Source organism: Theropithecus gelada, chromosome 2 (assembly GCF_003255815.1).
Source record: "Theropithecus gelada isolate Dixy chromosome 2, Tgel_1.0, whole genome shotgun sequence".
Taxonomy (NCBI): Eukaryota; Metazoa; Chordata; class Mammalia; order Primates; family Cercopithecidae; genus Theropithecus; species Theropithecus gelada.
The window spans coordinates 82,774,837-82,791,238 of NC_037669.1; the positions used below are offsets into that span (position 1 = coordinate 82,774,837).

A 16,402-nucleotide genomic window follows, 5' to 3' on the forward strand; every position below is an offset into this window, starting at 1 on the left:
TGCTTATCTTCTTGTAGCACAAAATACACTGTGTGTATGTGTGTGTGTGTGTGTGTGTGTGTGTGTGTTTCTAGAGATGAAGTCTCACTGCTCTGTTACCCAGGCTGGAGTGCAGTGGTGCAGTCATAGCTCACTGCAGCTTCCAACTCTTGGGCTCTTACCTCAGCCTCCCAAGAAGCTAGGATTCCAGGCATGAGACACCACTTTATTATTTTTAACTGTTGTATAAAATGCTAATATGTGGATCTTTTACATTTATAACTACTTCCTTACTGATTGATACTTCAGCTGTTTACATTTTTTCTCTTAAAAACAATGTAAAATTGGCCAGGCGCAGTGGCGCAAGCCTGTAATCCCAGCACTTTGGGAGGCTGAGACGGGCAGATCACAAGGTGAGGAGATCGAGACCATCCTGGCTAACACGGTGAAACCCCGTCTCTACTAAAAAATACAAAAAACTAGCCGGGCGAGATGGCAGACGCCTGTAGTCCCAGCTACTCGGGAGGCTGAGGCAGGAGAATGGCGTGAACCCGGGAGGCGGAGCTTGCAGTGAGCTGAGATCCAGCCACTGCACTCCAGCCTGGGCGACAGAGCGAGACTCCCTCTCAAAAAAAAAAAAAAAAAAAAAGTAAAATTATGTCTCTATACGTCTTTGTGAACTTTTGTGATTATCTTTATAAGGTAAATTCTTGGCAGATACTTGTTTTTAAATTGTAGAATTTTGAGTTGGAAGAGGTTTTCTACATTTAAACTATGTCAAAGTCATCCTATTGATATGAAACCAAAATTTTACAGATATTTACAGGGAGCAATAAAACTTCTTCATATTCTAATATCCACCAATCTCACTGCCAGCTTATCTATTTTTATTTACAAGGTTTTTATTTTCTGATATTCCCTAGGGTGTTCGTCCAGTAGCTCAGGCTGGCAGTAAACATGATGAACTCAGCCCCTTAGCCCTGTTTGCTTTCTTCGTGAATCGCTGCAAAGATAATCTTCATGTCGTGGTGGCCTTTAGTCCCATTGGAGATGCCTTTCGAAATCACTTGAGACAGTTCCCATCACTCATCAACTGCTGTACCATTGACTGGTTTCAGGTTTGTCATTTTTCTTGGTTGGAGGGGGAGGCAACTAACTCTTTTGGAATTTTAGTGAAATATTTGAAAAACTTCATTAATATACATTCAGCAAGTGTTTGTTTCTTGATCAGTTACTGTAATGACAGGCGTAATGTTCAGCACCAGAGACTGATAGGACTACATGATCCTCACAAGGAGCTTACACTATAGACTGGAAGATAGAAAAAGCAGTCAGCAATCATGATTATATAAGAGAGCCATAATGTTGATGTGCAAAGGGTATACATACGAAGGCAGTGAATTTCTGAGGCATGAAGATGAATTAGTTACATAGAGGGGGAGTGTATTAGGAATCAATAGGAAATTTGTATGTAAAGAAATTTATTATGAGGAATTGGCTCGTATGATTATGAAGCCTAAAAAGTCCCAAGATCTGCAGTTGGTAGGTGAAAGCCCAGGAAAACCAGTGATGTAGTTCCAGTCTGAAGGCCGGCAGGCTCAGGAGCCAGGAAGAGCCAATTCAGTCCAAGTCTGAAGGGAGGGGAAAAAGAACCAATGTCTCAGCTTGAAGACAATCATACAGGAGGAATTTGGGGGAGGATCAGCATTTGTGTTGTGTTGGATTGAACAAAATTGGACAAGGACAATAGAATGCAGTCCATTAACATTAGGGAGGGTACTCTGCTTTACTCAGTCTATAATGATTTAAATGTTGAACTCATGCAAAAATACTCTGACAGAAACACCCAGAATCATGTTTGACCAAATATCTGGGAACCTCATGGCCCAGTCAAGTTGACACATAAAATGAACCATTATTAGAGAATAGTACATGGAAAAGGAGAAGGGTGGGAAGAGGTTGGCTCGTCTGCCCCACTGAAAATTGTTTGGTATAGCTGGCTGGCATTTTAAGGGCAGCAGCAGTTGAGTTGGAGCTTTGGGTGCGTATCAGGTTACAAAGAGATTGGCAAGGTATTCCTAGGAATTTGGTTTTATGCCAGAGACATCACAGTGTCATCAACATATTCTTAGATAATCTGCATTTAGGAAAAAACCAAAACAGTTGGAAGCTGTGTGGTGGGTGAATTACAGTAGGGCAAAACAAGAGACAGGAAAACCAGCTAGGCAACAATTTCAGTCAAGCTGGAAGCAAATGATGAAGGCCACTGCCTCACCTAAGACAGACTGCCACTGCCTGTGTAAAACCATTTGGTATTCATACTTTTGAGAACAGTAACTCATGGTACCTTCTATTTGATTGTTTTATGTGCAATAGAATGTGGACTGTGCATTGACCCTGGATAATTTTTTTTAAAAAATTAGTTTCTGGTACTGATTTGTTTTATTCTCTTTGCCTAATTCTTATCAACTGCATTCTGGTTTTGTTTGGGAAATCACCCTCCATGTAACTATGTATCAGAGGGATTGAATCATGGTTGGTCTAAGTCTATATATATATATATATATATATATATATATATTTTTTTTTTTTTTTTTTTTTGAGACAGGATCTCTGTCGTCCAGGCTGGAGTGCACTGGTGCAATCTCAGCTCCCTGCAACCTCTGCCTCCTGGGCTCAAGCAATCCTCCCACCTCAGCCTCCAGAGTAGTTGGGACTATAGGTGTATGCCACCATGCCCAACTCATTTTTAAATTTTTTATAGAGACAGGGTTTCTCTATGTCGTCCAAGCTTGTCTCCCACCTCAGTCTCCCAAAGTGCTGGGATTATAGGCATGAGCCATTGTGCCTAGCCCTAAGCCAATATTGGTGCTCTCAGGCGGGCACGGTGGCTCACACCTGTAATCCCAGCACTTTGGGAGGCCGAAGCGGGTGGGTCATGAGGTCAAGAGATGGAGACCATCCTGGCCAACATGGTGAAACCCCGTCTCTACTAAAAATATAAAAGTTAGCTCAGTGTGGTGCTGCATGCCTGTAGTCCCAGCTACTCAGGAGGCTAAGCCAGGAGAATTGCTTGAACCCAGGAGGCGGAGGTCGCAGTGGGCTGAGATTGTGCCACTGCACTCCAGCCTGGCAACAGAGTGAAACTCCGTCTCAAAAAAAGATATATATATATGTGTGTATGTGTGTGTATGTGTGTGTGTGTGTGTGTATATATATGTGTGTGTGTATATATATGCTTTCATTTCTCTTGCTAGTGATTGTTTTATGCCTGAGCCCATGTATGAACCATTCCTTGCCAGTGGGTCCTGGGGAGCTTTGGGGAAAAAAAGTATTTTCACTATAAAAGGAGTCACATGGTAATAAAAGGGCCTTTTTTTGGTCTCTCAATCTTGTTGCTTGAGAATGTGATGCCCATAGCTGCAGCAGTCATCATGTCACCATAATGGGACAAACCCAAGGATGAAATAAAGTGCACTGAGAAAGGAACAAGACGGAAAAAACGTGAATACTTGATAATATAGTTGAGCTTCTAAATGAAGCAACCCTGGAAATACCCTACTTCTGGGTATTACTCTATAAGAATATGCATCTTCTCTTTTTTGAAGATACAGTAAGACTGGTTTTCTGCCTCTTTAGTCATAAATATCCTAACTGCTACAGATAGTATTAAATATGCATGATAATTAGCAGGATGATTAAAAATGAAGCATGCAGAACAAAAAGATAAGCCTCCATAGTATTTTTTAATGATGTGTAAGTTATATGACATTTAACCTGGCATTTTATAAAATTTCGCTAATCTTAATAGTTCTTTAGAAGTCTCTCTTAGATTTAAAATATGTATTGGTACAATTGGGTCACATGAATATAACAATCTATTAATAAAAAATGCATACACTGGCAGTATGTGCTTAGGCTAGACACCAAAAAAAAATTGGTCTTAAAATGCGTATTATCTGCTACAAAGGAAAAAAAATTATAAGCATAGTATTGAAACTAAATGAAAGGAAACCTGGAAAATACTCTAGTGAGCAAATAAAGATTAATGATATGCCATGTATTGGTAAGTGCTGGGAAGAAAACTCAGTATAAAAGGCAGAGTAATGAGGGAAGTAATGCTGTTTTATAAAGAGTGCTCTGGGAAGGCCTTCCTGATAAGTCGGTATATGAGCTTGGATGTGAAGGAAGTGTGAGCATGAACCACATGGAGGTCTGAGGGAGAGGGTTCTAGTCAGAGGGAAAAGCACGTCCAAAGACCCAGAGGTAGGAGCATGCTTGACATATTGCAGGAAAGCCAAGGAAGGAACCATTTCACTAAGATGGAGAGGACTGGCTAGGAAGCAAATTTGTAGGGAAGAAAATTTAAAAATCAACTTTGGATGTTATAGTAGAAATTGTGATGGTCTCCCAGTAATAGAAACCCAAACCAAACACATTGGGTTTTTTAACTCTCATAGGAAAAAAAAATCTAAAGGTAAGCAGAGTGGGGCTTTTGTGGCTTAACAAAGTCATGAGGATCCCAAGTTATTCTGCTTTACTATCCTTAGCATGCGACTTCCATTCTCAAAGTAACTTAGGGCGGTGAGGTGGCTGCTAGAGTGCCATTGTTCACAATTGTGTTCCAAACAAGAAGTAGAAGAATGAAAGTAGGCCAAAAAGGATATCCCAGCTCTACCCTGAAGTCCCCACCCAACAACTGCTTATGTGTCATTGGCCATCCTGAATTCCAAAGGAGTTTAGGAAATCTAGTCTTTTAGCTGGATATATTGCTATCTAGAATAAAATTGGAGTCCCAAGGAAGAAAGGGCTAGTAGATATTGGGTGGACAACTAGCAGCTTCTGCCACTGTCATGATAAATTTGTGGTGCCTACTAGACATCCAAGTGGAAGAGTTGGGAAGGCAGTGTAATATATCTTTGATAAATAAAACTTCATTGATCCTTTCTTTATATTATCCTTTTTTTTTCATTTTAGTATATAAGAATATTAGGTCTTTCAGAGACCTCAGTCTCTCTTATTCTGCTTTGTTCATTAAAATTTTAATTTTCTCAAAACCAAATTATTCTCCCATAGGAAGTCATGTAACTTATTATGCATTAACTTATGGAGTTGGAGTGAGACTACTGTTCATCTTAAATTTCAAGAGTTTTTCTTTTTCTTGTTTTTAGTCATGGCCTGAAGATGCTCTTGAACGTGTAGCTGTGAAATTCTTAGAAACACTGGAGCTTACTGAGGTTGAACGACAAGAGATAGTTCCAATCTGTAAACACTTTCACACCTCCATTATGGATCTTTCAGAAAGGTTAATATTAGTAAATTTTAAAATGACAATGAAGGGATCTGTGGAGCCCATTTCCAAATTAATTCACATGTATTTGCTATCTTATCTGCTATCCCCTTTCCTACTGTACTTACCTGGTTTATGTGGTATCTTGGGTCACTTACCAAGTTAGATCCTCCTGGCTTATGAAACATGTGAAATAGTCTGATTCTTTCTTGCTGTAGTTCATCTTTTATAGACATATTTGTTGATTTGTGGTTTTTTAAAAGATAGGATTTCACTTGATTTGTGCCTTTTAAATATGTCACCACTAGTTGTTATTTTAGAGACAAGAAATTATAATGTGGTAATATGTAGGATTCTAGAGTCTTACAATGTTCAAGTACTCACTGACTTCTATATAAAATGTAATCTTTATTAAATGTCTGTTAATGGTATGTTGAATTTACCTTTTTGTGGAATCCATTACTTATAGTGAAGTATGTTATCTGCCTCTCTTTTAGGTTCTTGCATGAGTTAGGACGACATAACTATGTTACTGCTACTTCTTACCTTGAACTCATTGGCTCATTTCGACAGCTTTTGACAAAGAAGCGACAAGCTGTCATGGAAGCAAAACAGCGATACGTGAATGGGCTTGACAAATTAGCTTTTGCTGAGTCTCAGGTAAATTTGATGAGCTGCTCAGAATGGTAATATATACTGAGAAGTATAAGAAATAATAATACAAGCTATAATTTATTGAGAATATGTGATATGCCAGGCTCTTTGTTATGTATTTCACATCTATTCCTTCAGTTATTCTTCATAACAACTCTATAAGGTAGACACTTTTATGATCCTCATTTTACAAATGAGTATAGTAAGTTTTATAGAAGTTCAGTAAGTTGCCTAGACCACACAGCTCAAATAGATCATGTTTTATTTTTAATTAATTTTTTGCCATTTAAGAGAATATAAGTTTAGGTCGCTTTTTATTATAAAAGCTGGTTAAATATGAGATTTGTGGTTTTTTAAATAAGTGCTAGTAATACTTAATTAGTGTTAGTTCAACATAAGTAATAGAGGTTTAGTTGGCTGATCTTTGTATCATATGTCATGCACATAGTATACCAGGAATACTCTGAGATGCTGCTTTGTTTTCAATCTACATTTCTTCTGTGAAGAAAACTGGCCCACACCTTTTTTTTTTTTTTTTTTTTTTGCGATGGAGTGTCACTCTGTCACCCAGGCTGGAGTGTAATGGCACAATCTTGGCTCACTGCAACCTCCACCTCCCAAGTTCAAGCATTCTGTCTCACCCTCCCGAATAGCTGGGATTACAGGTGCACGCCGCCACGCCTGGCAAATTTTTTGTATTTTTAGTAGAGACGGGATTTCACCATGTTCCCCAGGCTTGTCTCGAATTCCTGAGCTCAGGCAGTCCACCTGCCTCGACCTCCCAAAGTGCTAGGATTACAGACGTGAGCCACTGTGCTTGGCCCTGGCCCATACTTTCATAGTTTTGTTTATCATGCAAAGAACTAGCAGAAAAAGTTGAGATTTTCTGCTCCAATACTTTTATGGATACATTTAAATTTATATTTTCTGCATTTGGTTTCAATAGCAATTACAGCAATGGAAACTTAATCATATTATAAACTGTCTCTTTAGGTTGGTGAAATGCAAATGGAGCTTGTTGAATTACAGCCCAAATTGGAGGAAGCTAAAATTGAAAATGCAAATATGATGCAGGTAGAGTATCCTGAATGTTTTTGATGTCAAAGGACAATTGAAATATGTAAAATTAGCCTAGAAAGTAAGAGTTAATTTTTTGCCACTAGACTTTAGAGACTTTACCCTTTTCCATTGACTGGCTGTCTCATTGGGTCCAATGTGGGTTCTGTCTTTTTTGAAGGAATTTGTGAAGCCGATTTCCAAATTAGTTCACATGTATTTGTATTTCTCCTGATTTTATTATAGACCCTTCTATCCTTCAAAATGATATGTTAGATTCCCTGATTTTCAAATATTCTTTTGTCTAGGATTGAAAAAGCAATAGGGTGTTTGAGAAATTGTCTTCATCTTTCACTTCTTTAGGTTATTGAGATAGAGTCTGTACAAGTGGAAGCGAAAAGACAATTTGTGAAATTGGATGAAGAGGTAGCCAGTGGGAAAGCTGACGAAGCCCAAGCTCTGAAAAATGAGTGTGAAAGTGACCTAGCTGAGGCAATTCCAGCCTTGGAAGCAGCTCTGTCTGCACTGGATACACTTAAGGCACGTGTTTGAATTAACTACTTTGTGTTTCATCAACAGAGGGAAGTTGAATATGGGTATTTGGCTTATTAGAAGTGGCTGTATTTCAGTAGGTGGCATTATCTTGTTTCTTTCTAATCAAATGAAACTTGCCTCTTAACAGTTTGCCTTTGATATATTGTTTTATTTTATTTTATTTTTATTTTATTTTATTTTATTTATTTATTTTTGAGGCAGAGTCTCACTTTGTTGACCAGGCTGGAGTGCAGTAGTGCAGTCATGGCCCGCTGCAGCCTCCATCTCCTGGGCTCAAATGATTCTCCTACCATAGCCTCCTCAGTAGCTAGGACCACAGACACACACCACTATGCCTGGCTAATCTTTTTAAATATTTTTTTTTTTTATAGAGACAGGGTCACCCTATGTTGCCCATGTTGGTCTCAAACTCCTGGGCTCAAGTGATCCTCCCAGCTTGGCCTCTCAAAGTGCTGGGATTATAGGCATGAGCTTCCATGCCTGGCCTATTTTTGCTTTTTGTATATTATTTATAATTTTCATTCAGGATATTCTAGTAGAATGAGACGAATAGACTCCAAGAGGCCAAAGTGGTTCTGTACGTGGACCAGCAGGCATATGTTAAGTACAGTGTGGAGCTAGTCTTCTGCAGCCTCCTGGACCTGCATACACAGGAAAACTTAAAGGCCATTTCCAGTACAGCTGTGAGTGGCACCATCTGTACCACATTATGTTGTACACAACTTTTTACAGGTCTTTAGGGAAGACCAGAACAACTGCACCAAGCACAGCAGGAGAGACAGCATCTGTTGACTAGGGCGTCAACAGTGTATTCAGGTCCCATTTTTTGCCTTTTTTCCTAATCAATACTCTTTCTTTCATGTAACAGACCTGACAAGACTGTAAACTCAACCTGTGGGTAATTTAGCATTTCACAGAATCAAACTCTCTGATTTTCAGTAACATCAGCCCTGTAGTTATAAGACAAGAGATTATTTTAGGGCATTTATAGAAATTTCCTAGTGCTCTCAATGCGCTGTGAATCAGGAATTTAAAACGCTGAGCTTATTATATTCTTTCTTCATGCTCTCAGGTACTTTCTTTCTTTCTTTTTTTTTTTTGAGACAGGGTCTCACTCTGTCACTCAGGTTGGAGTGCAGCGATGTGATCATAGCTCACCACAACCTGAAACTTTTGGGTTAAAGTAATCCCCCCCAACCCCCCGACTCAGCTTCCTGAGTAGCTGGAACTACAGTCACGTGACACCATGCCTGGCTAATTTCTGGCACATTTAAGAGTCACTTATTACCCTGTGATCTTTCTGCATTCTCTCCTTAGAGATTTATTACAGCAGCTACTTATTTTGACAAAGCCTTGTTTTAAGAGCCACTCCATTCTAGGTGACCATGAGCAACTTCTCTCATGTAACTCTCAAGTAAGTAACTTCTCTCTATGTTCCATGAACTTTCAGCACTCCATCCCCTGATATAGGATTCTTGATGCCTTCAATTTAGGTCATTAATACTAGGGTCCCCTTTCATTGAGAGTCTGTTGCTTATACCCTTCCTGATATCAAATGCGGTATTACCTGAGTTAGAGTTCAGTTACAGAGAAGAGAGTTAACTCTATTTAGTATAAGCAGACAAAGATTCTTTAGGGAATTTTATAAATGGATTACAGAATTGTTGGAAGAGGCTGAGCCTCCAGGAATGACTCACAAAGACATACCGCAGAAATGGTCTACCAGAGCAGCTGTCCCTCTGAGTAGGAAGCCTGCAGAGCCTTCCTACAGTGCCACATGACCTCCACTATAATCTACATTGTCACAATGGATGTCTTGCACCCTGCCACTCTCCCCATTTATTGTCTGAATTCTAGTATCACTCAAGTGATCTGGAATCGAATTCTCACCCAGAACTCTAGTTGCATGAAAAACTAAGATATATAGTTGTTAGCTTTCCAACATTTGCATCTTGCAAGAAATGTCAGAAATATATTGGTGTGGGTAAATGAATCTATACTATCTATTATAACAATGTATACCTTTTTAGAAAATAGGTTTGGAATTGGGACCTACCTCTTCTTTCATCTTCAATACAACTAATATATATAAGCAAATATAGAATTAAATCTTCATCTAAATTAGGATTCTTAACCTAGGTTCCACAAATGGGTGTGGTATGTGATTGTATATGCGAAAAACTATATTTTCTGGTGGATTTATAGCTGCCATTATATTCTCATAAGTATCTATGACTGACCCCTCCCAACATTTGAGAACCATTAGTCTTAATCTGTGCTGAATTCTCTTTTGCTAATTGTTTCATAACCACATAAAGTAAAAAAATAAATAAATAAAAAATAAAAACAACAAAACTTTGATTTCAAATAAAAAGGAGTGCTTTCATTATTCTCCAACATTACTTTAAAATTTTTTCATTATTTAAAAGTAAACTATTCTGAAGATGTCCTGTTTGTTTTTGTTTTTTTCTTTTAGCCAGCTGACATTACAATTGTGAAATCAATGAAGAATCCTCCATCTGGTGTTAAACTAGTTATGGCTGCTGTTTGTGTCATGAAAGATATAAAACCAGAAAAAATTTCAGATCCTTCAGGGACTGGAGGCAAGGTAATAACTTGACACAGATTTGAATCAAATTCATGAATGTATAGAACTTGTCAGCAGCAACTATTATCAAATATCAACAGTACCCAAATTAGGGAAGAAACATTGTTTTCCAGATATTGTCTGTATATATTCTAGGGTAAAGCTAAGACAATGTAGTGTCAAAAAAATGTGGTTCCAGATGAATGTGGCTAACATGGTAAAACCCCATCTCTACTAAAATACAAAAATTAACCGGATGCAGTGGCAGGCACCTGTCATCCCAGCTACTCAGGAGGCTGAGGCAGGAGAATTGCTTGAACCCAGGAGGCAGAGGTTGCAATGAGCCAAGATCGTGCCACTGCACTCCAGCCTTGGTGACAGAGTGGGACTCCAGCTCAAAAAAAAAAAAAAAAAAAAATGTGGTTCTAGTTGCTTCCATCTCCTTTTCTGTCTATGCAGAATTCTCCACTACCATGGGCTTGGAACTAAATGAACACTGAGGTACTTGTACTTTTCCAGCTAAGATTCTTTCTAGGTATTCCAACAAATCTGCTGAGTTAAGCAGTATAGTGAAGTTGTTAAAAGCATGTGCTCTGGAGCTAGAATGTCTGTATTCAGAAATCCCAGCCCCACTAGCAGCGTGACCTTGGTTAAGGTAGTTAACGTGTGGGATTCCATTAAAAAGAGATGTACCATATGACCCAGCCATCCCATTACTGGGTATATACCCAGAGGATTATAAATCATGCTGCTATAAAGACACATGCACACGTATGTTTATTGCGGCACTATTCACAATAGCAAAGACTTGGAATCAACCCAAATGTCCATCAGTGACAGACTGGATTAAGAAAATGTGGCACATATACACCATGGAATACTATGCAGCCATAAAAAAGGATGAGTTTGTGTCCTTTGTAGGGACATGGATGCAGCTGGAAACCATCATTCTTAGCAAACTATCACAAGAACAGAAAACCAAACACCACATGTTCTCACTCATAGGTGGGAACTGAACAATGAGATCACTTGAACTTGGGAAGGGGAACATCACACACCGGGGCCTATCATGGGGAGGGATTGCACTGGGAGTTATACCTGATATAAATGATGAGTTGATGGGTGCTGATGAGTTGATGGGTGCAGCACACCAACATGGCACAAGTATACATATGTAACAAACCTGCACGTTATGCACATGTACCCTAGAACTTAAAGTATTATAATAATAAATAAAATAAAATAAAATAAATTTAAAAAAATTAAAAAATTAAAAAAAAAAGAGGGTACTCATAGTATCTACCTCATAAAGCTAATGAGAGAATTAGATTAGTTAATACATATAAAGTTTTTAGGTGTAAAGCCTCACAAACAGTAAGTGCACAATAAATGTTAGCTGTTATTATTACAATTATTATTCAAGGATACATCCCTTAAAAAGGAAGGCATAATATCCATTCTAAACTGAATGTACAGGCTAATTTTCTCTTCAGGTTTTTTTAATACGTGGGTTTAAATTCCTGAATTAAAGAATTAGATTTTTTTTTTTTTTGGCCATTCTGTCCTTCATTGAGAAAATAAATAGGCTCTTATTAAGTTATTCTCATTTACACACACACACACACACACACACACACACACACACACACACACCCCTCCCTATCAGGCTTCCAGAAGCAGGAAAAAGAACTTTCAGCTGGTTATTTCAGCTCTTTTGCCAGTATAAGTAGCATGTGCTTTTACCCTATGGTTGGCAGAGCAATGTGTACTCACTCTTTGGCTTTCTGCTTTCTCCTTTAATTTCACTTGGAGAGTCTAGGTAAGTGAGGAGTTTGTCTTTAAGAAAAAGTTTGGTACTTTTCTTATTTAAAAGAGTCAAAGAATACAGGAAAGTAAATTTTGAAGTAATAAAAATTTATTTTCTTATATGAAATTGTGATAGCGTTTACTCAAGTTGCTGAAGTTTTCAAAAGAAATAATCACATTATTTCTTTTTCAGTGTTTACTTTTTTAAACAAATTCAGCCTATAAATGCATTTCCATATTTAAAAATATTTTATGTTTAACATGTACTTGAGGAAAGTCTTAATTTCCAAGGAGATGTAAGTTGATAGCTGGGCGTCGTGGCTCACGCCTATAATCCCAGCACTTTGGGAGGCTGAGGCAGGTGGATCACTTGAGGTCAGGAATTGGAGACCAGCCTAGCCAACATGGTGAAACCCCGTCTCTACTAAAAATACAATAATTAGCCAGGTGTGGTGGAAGATGCCTGTAGTCCCAGCTAGGCTGAAGTGGGAGAATCACTTCAACCTGGGAGGCAGTGAGACAAGATTGCACCACTGCACTCCAGCCTGGGCGACAGAGTGAGACTCCATCTCAAAACAAACAAAAAGTATACGATTAGTTTCTCTTGATAATACCTCTTAAACTTCAAGAAGAAAAATTTTACATCTAGCATTTTTAGTTGCAAATTTAACAAATTTCCATAAATTTTATTTGTAGATATTAGATTACTGGGGACCTAGCAAAAAACTTCTGGGAGATATGAATTTCTTAAGAGATTTGAAAGAATATGACAAGGACAACATTCCAGTGAGTTGCATTGGGTTTCTTTCTATAAATGTGACTTGGTTAAGATGTTTAAAAACTTTAATATTATGCAATAGTTTACAACACATATAGAAATAGTCCATTTTAGGATTAACATAATAGAGATATTACATTTATTAACGATACTATGAATTTTCATAATGTTTAAAACCATTCCTGTCTCAGATAATTAAAAAGTTATTTAATAAGTTACTCTTTTAGTGTATAATTGACTTGAAAGAGTTGTCTGTCTTCTTATAACAAATTAAGAAATCTGATACACAAATTTATGTAAGATTTAAGAAGTATAGCACATTATTTTCTATCCAAATTCTTATTCTTAATGTTTAATTGTTCTTTTCCATTGTTTCCGTTTGTCCTCTCAATGTATGTCTTTTTTTTTTTTTTTTTTTTTTTTTTTTTAGATGGAGTCTTGCTCTGTAGCCCAGGCTGGAGTGCAGTGGCATGATCTCGGCTCACTGCAACCTCCACCTCCCAGGTTCAAGCAATTCTCCTGCTTCAGCCTCTTGAGTAGCTGGGATTACAGGCACCCGCCACCCTCCACCATGCCCAGCTAATTTTTATACTATTAGTAGAGATGGGGTTTCACCATGTTGGCCAGGCTGGCCTCAAACTCCTGGTCTCAAGTGATCTGCCAGCCTTGGCCTCCCAAAGTGCTGGGATTACAAGTGTGAGCCACTGTGCCCAGCCTAAACTTGTAAGTCTTTTAATATTTTTGGAAGAAACATTTTGCCTTCATATCTGTAATACATTTGCATATTTTGCTCACAAATGTGATGTATTTCTGCTACAATTATGCTTATTTTTAAATTATCTCAAAATACTTATTTTGGCTTTTAAAGCCAACATTACTTTTTTATACAAATGTTTTTATTGTATATGATTTTTTCATCTGATGATTGTGTGATCTATATTGAAATTTTAAAATTTAAATCTTTGTTATATAGGTGACTGTTATGCAGAAGATTCGTAGTGAATACTTAACGAACCCTGAATTTGATCCCCCTAAGGTTGCTAAAGCTTCTTCTGCAGCTGAGGGTCTGTGTAAATGGATTATGGCCATGGAAGTGTACGACAGAGTTGCAAAGGTATTTTGAAGATTAGCACGTCTGTATTCTACTAAGATATTCCCAGGAATTAAAATCTGTACTTATATTTACTGGTTAAGAAGTTTCTCAAAGTGACCACAGAGAGAATTTGTCCTGCTGTAACATATTATCATATATTGATTGCATACCTAGTAGACGAAGAGAATATTTGTGCATAACATAACCTGGTTGGGGCTGGTGTGGGTGGTAGTGATGCAGGAGTGGGGATGATGAGTAAAATTAGTCAGATTTACTTGTAGCTTTAGGACCCAGGACAAAGGGGAATTAAGGTTTGATGAGGCAGAAGCAAAGAAAAATCTAAACCATCAAGGGGAAAGTGCCAGATTAAAAAGTTGATTCCAAGGATCAGAAGTAAGAGGATCCAGTAGAGTTAAGAGGCAGAGCATGGAAAGATCCCCTGAAACAATACCATGCACTGACACAGAACCTTTCATGGAATACCCACCGGGTCCAAATTTCTGGGAGAGCAGAGAATAGTTAAGAGCATTTTGTAAATCTGGCTAGCAAAGGACCAGGGCAACAAAGGCTTTGCCCTCGCAGCTTGCAGAATTCTACCTAAGGAAGAAAGAAATATAAATAAAAAGGTAGATGAAAATATGTGGTAGCATGTGTTTAAAACAAACTCAGAAGACAGAATAAATGATCAAGCTATAATAATTGGGAAGGTCTTCCTAAATGATATACATACACGTACCTAGAGAGAGGTAGAGACTTTGTTAGTTTCAAGGGAGCAGACCTGAAAAAACCTGTTAAAGAAATAAAATTAATTTTATCTAGGATGTCTTTCCATTAAACATCTTGTCCCTTCACACGGTAGTCTCATGGTAGCTCAGCTAATTTCCACATGTTCCACAGATGTGTAGACTCTTGTGGATCCTTTCTACAAAGCAGAGAAGCCAAGGCACTCAGGCTTTTTCCTGCCTTCCCACTCTACACCTCCACACTGCCGTTTTTATTCTGATACAAGCTGCCCCATGTTGATACAGAAGCATGGGAGGGAAATATGCAGTAATGTCTTCTCTGAAGTCAGAAGCAGAAAAGGGAGCTTCCTGCTTTCTGTCTACTTATTTAACACATTTTCTTTCATGTGCTTTCTGTCTACTTATTTAACACATTTTCTTTCATGATTTCAATGCAGCAGAGAGAAAGCAGGGCATTTTGTGTCTGATACACTGCTCTCTCTCTCTCTCGTCCGTCCTTGCCTTCAGCTTCTTTCATGGCAATTTACTAGAAGGGTTAGGTCTATCTACTTTCTAATAGGCGCAGACTCTCTCTGGTCATCTTCTACATTCTTTATACTAAGGGCTTAGAGGACGCTCAGTGATCCAGTTGGCCAAACTGCATTGTTGATATGCTGATGGGCATAACAAAACAACTTTAGGAAATCCCTTTTTTGTCATTCAAATGTGACTTTTCAAGATTTGTTGAGGAAAATTCAGTTTTGGTAGTGAAACTGAGCATCAAGGTTTTCTTCCTTTTTATTTCCACCATCACAGCTCTAATCCTGGCAAGGCAGATGTAAGCCTCAATCTGACTAGGAAGAAAATCACAAGCTTGGAAAGGAAAAAAAAAAACACCCAAAGCATATTCATGTGTTTAAACAAACACTTATTATTTCATGTTATATGTTTTTCTCTGTTATTTGACGACAGTTGAGTGACACCTACTCATTATTTTGAGACATCTTGTGACATTTTTGCTACATATTTCGACATTTTGTTAGCCCAGTGTAAATTATCATTTTATAGGTAACAATTTGCTAGTCCAGATTTATCTATTTTATAATATATATAGGTATATTTTACTTTGTATGTAAAAACAGAAGATTTAAGGCAAAATGTTTATGTAATTTATTATAATGCATTTCTAATCCATAATATCTATAAGGGAGGAATTATACAGATATCAATTTTACATAGTACACATCATATCTGCATATATTGTTCCCAAAAAGGTAGTGGCTCCTAAGAAAGCTCGCTTAACAGAAGCTCAGAAGTCTTTAGCTGAGACAATGGAGCTTTTGAATCAGAAGAGAGCAGAACTGGCAGAAGTAGAACATCATTTGGAAAATTTACAAATGACATTTCTTGAGAAAACAGAGGAAAAGGCTGCTTTAGAAGATCAGGTGGAACTCTGTGCTAAGAAACTTGAAAGAGCCTCACAATTAATTGGAGGACTGGGTGGAGAAAAATCAAGGTCAGATTTCTATTTATTTTAACAAGATTTAGGAATGTCAGGCTTGAATATGTGACCTTCTTTGGGTGTTTATTGCAATTACTGATTTTACAATGGCTGGTTGAGAATATGGGACATTCTGGAAGACACCTGGCCAGGCTTCTCCAAACAAGGATATCAGTCTTGAGGATGGTGTTTACAAATTGCTTTCACATGGTCTTTTAAAAGAGGCAAATAAGGCAAATGGTAACAATTTTTTTAATCCAAGTGGTGAGTATGTAGTTGTTTGTTGTACAGGTCTTTCCAATTTTATGTATGTGTAAAATTTTTTGTAATACAATGTTTGGAGGGAGTAGTGAATGCATGGTTCATTGGTTAAATTTTATG

General features: G+C 37.8%; 1 protein-coding gene across 1 annotated transcript in view; it reads left to right on the forward strand.

The window, feature by feature from the left end:
- Positions 1-16,402, forward strand: part of DNAH12 (dynein axonemal heavy chain 12) — a 234,294-nt gene that overhangs the window by 146,850 nt on the left and 71,042 nt on the right. Inside the window, exons 46-54 of the mRNA XM_025377349.1 lie at positions 903-1,097; positions 5,151-5,284; positions 5,767-5,929; positions 6,917-6,997; positions 7,343-7,519; positions 10,011-10,142; positions 12,624-12,713; positions 13,679-13,819; positions 15,795-16,036. Coding sequence (XP_025233134.1) covers positions 903-1,097; positions 5,151-5,284; positions 5,767-5,929; positions 6,917-6,997; positions 7,343-7,519; positions 10,011-10,142; positions 12,624-12,713; positions 13,679-13,819; positions 15,795-16,036 — 1,355 coding nt within the window. The remainder of the gene's footprint in view (positions 1-902; positions 1,098-5,150; positions 5,285-5,766; positions 5,930-6,916; positions 6,998-7,342; positions 7,520-10,010; positions 10,143-12,623; positions 12,714-13,678; positions 13,820-15,794; positions 16,037-16,402) is intronic.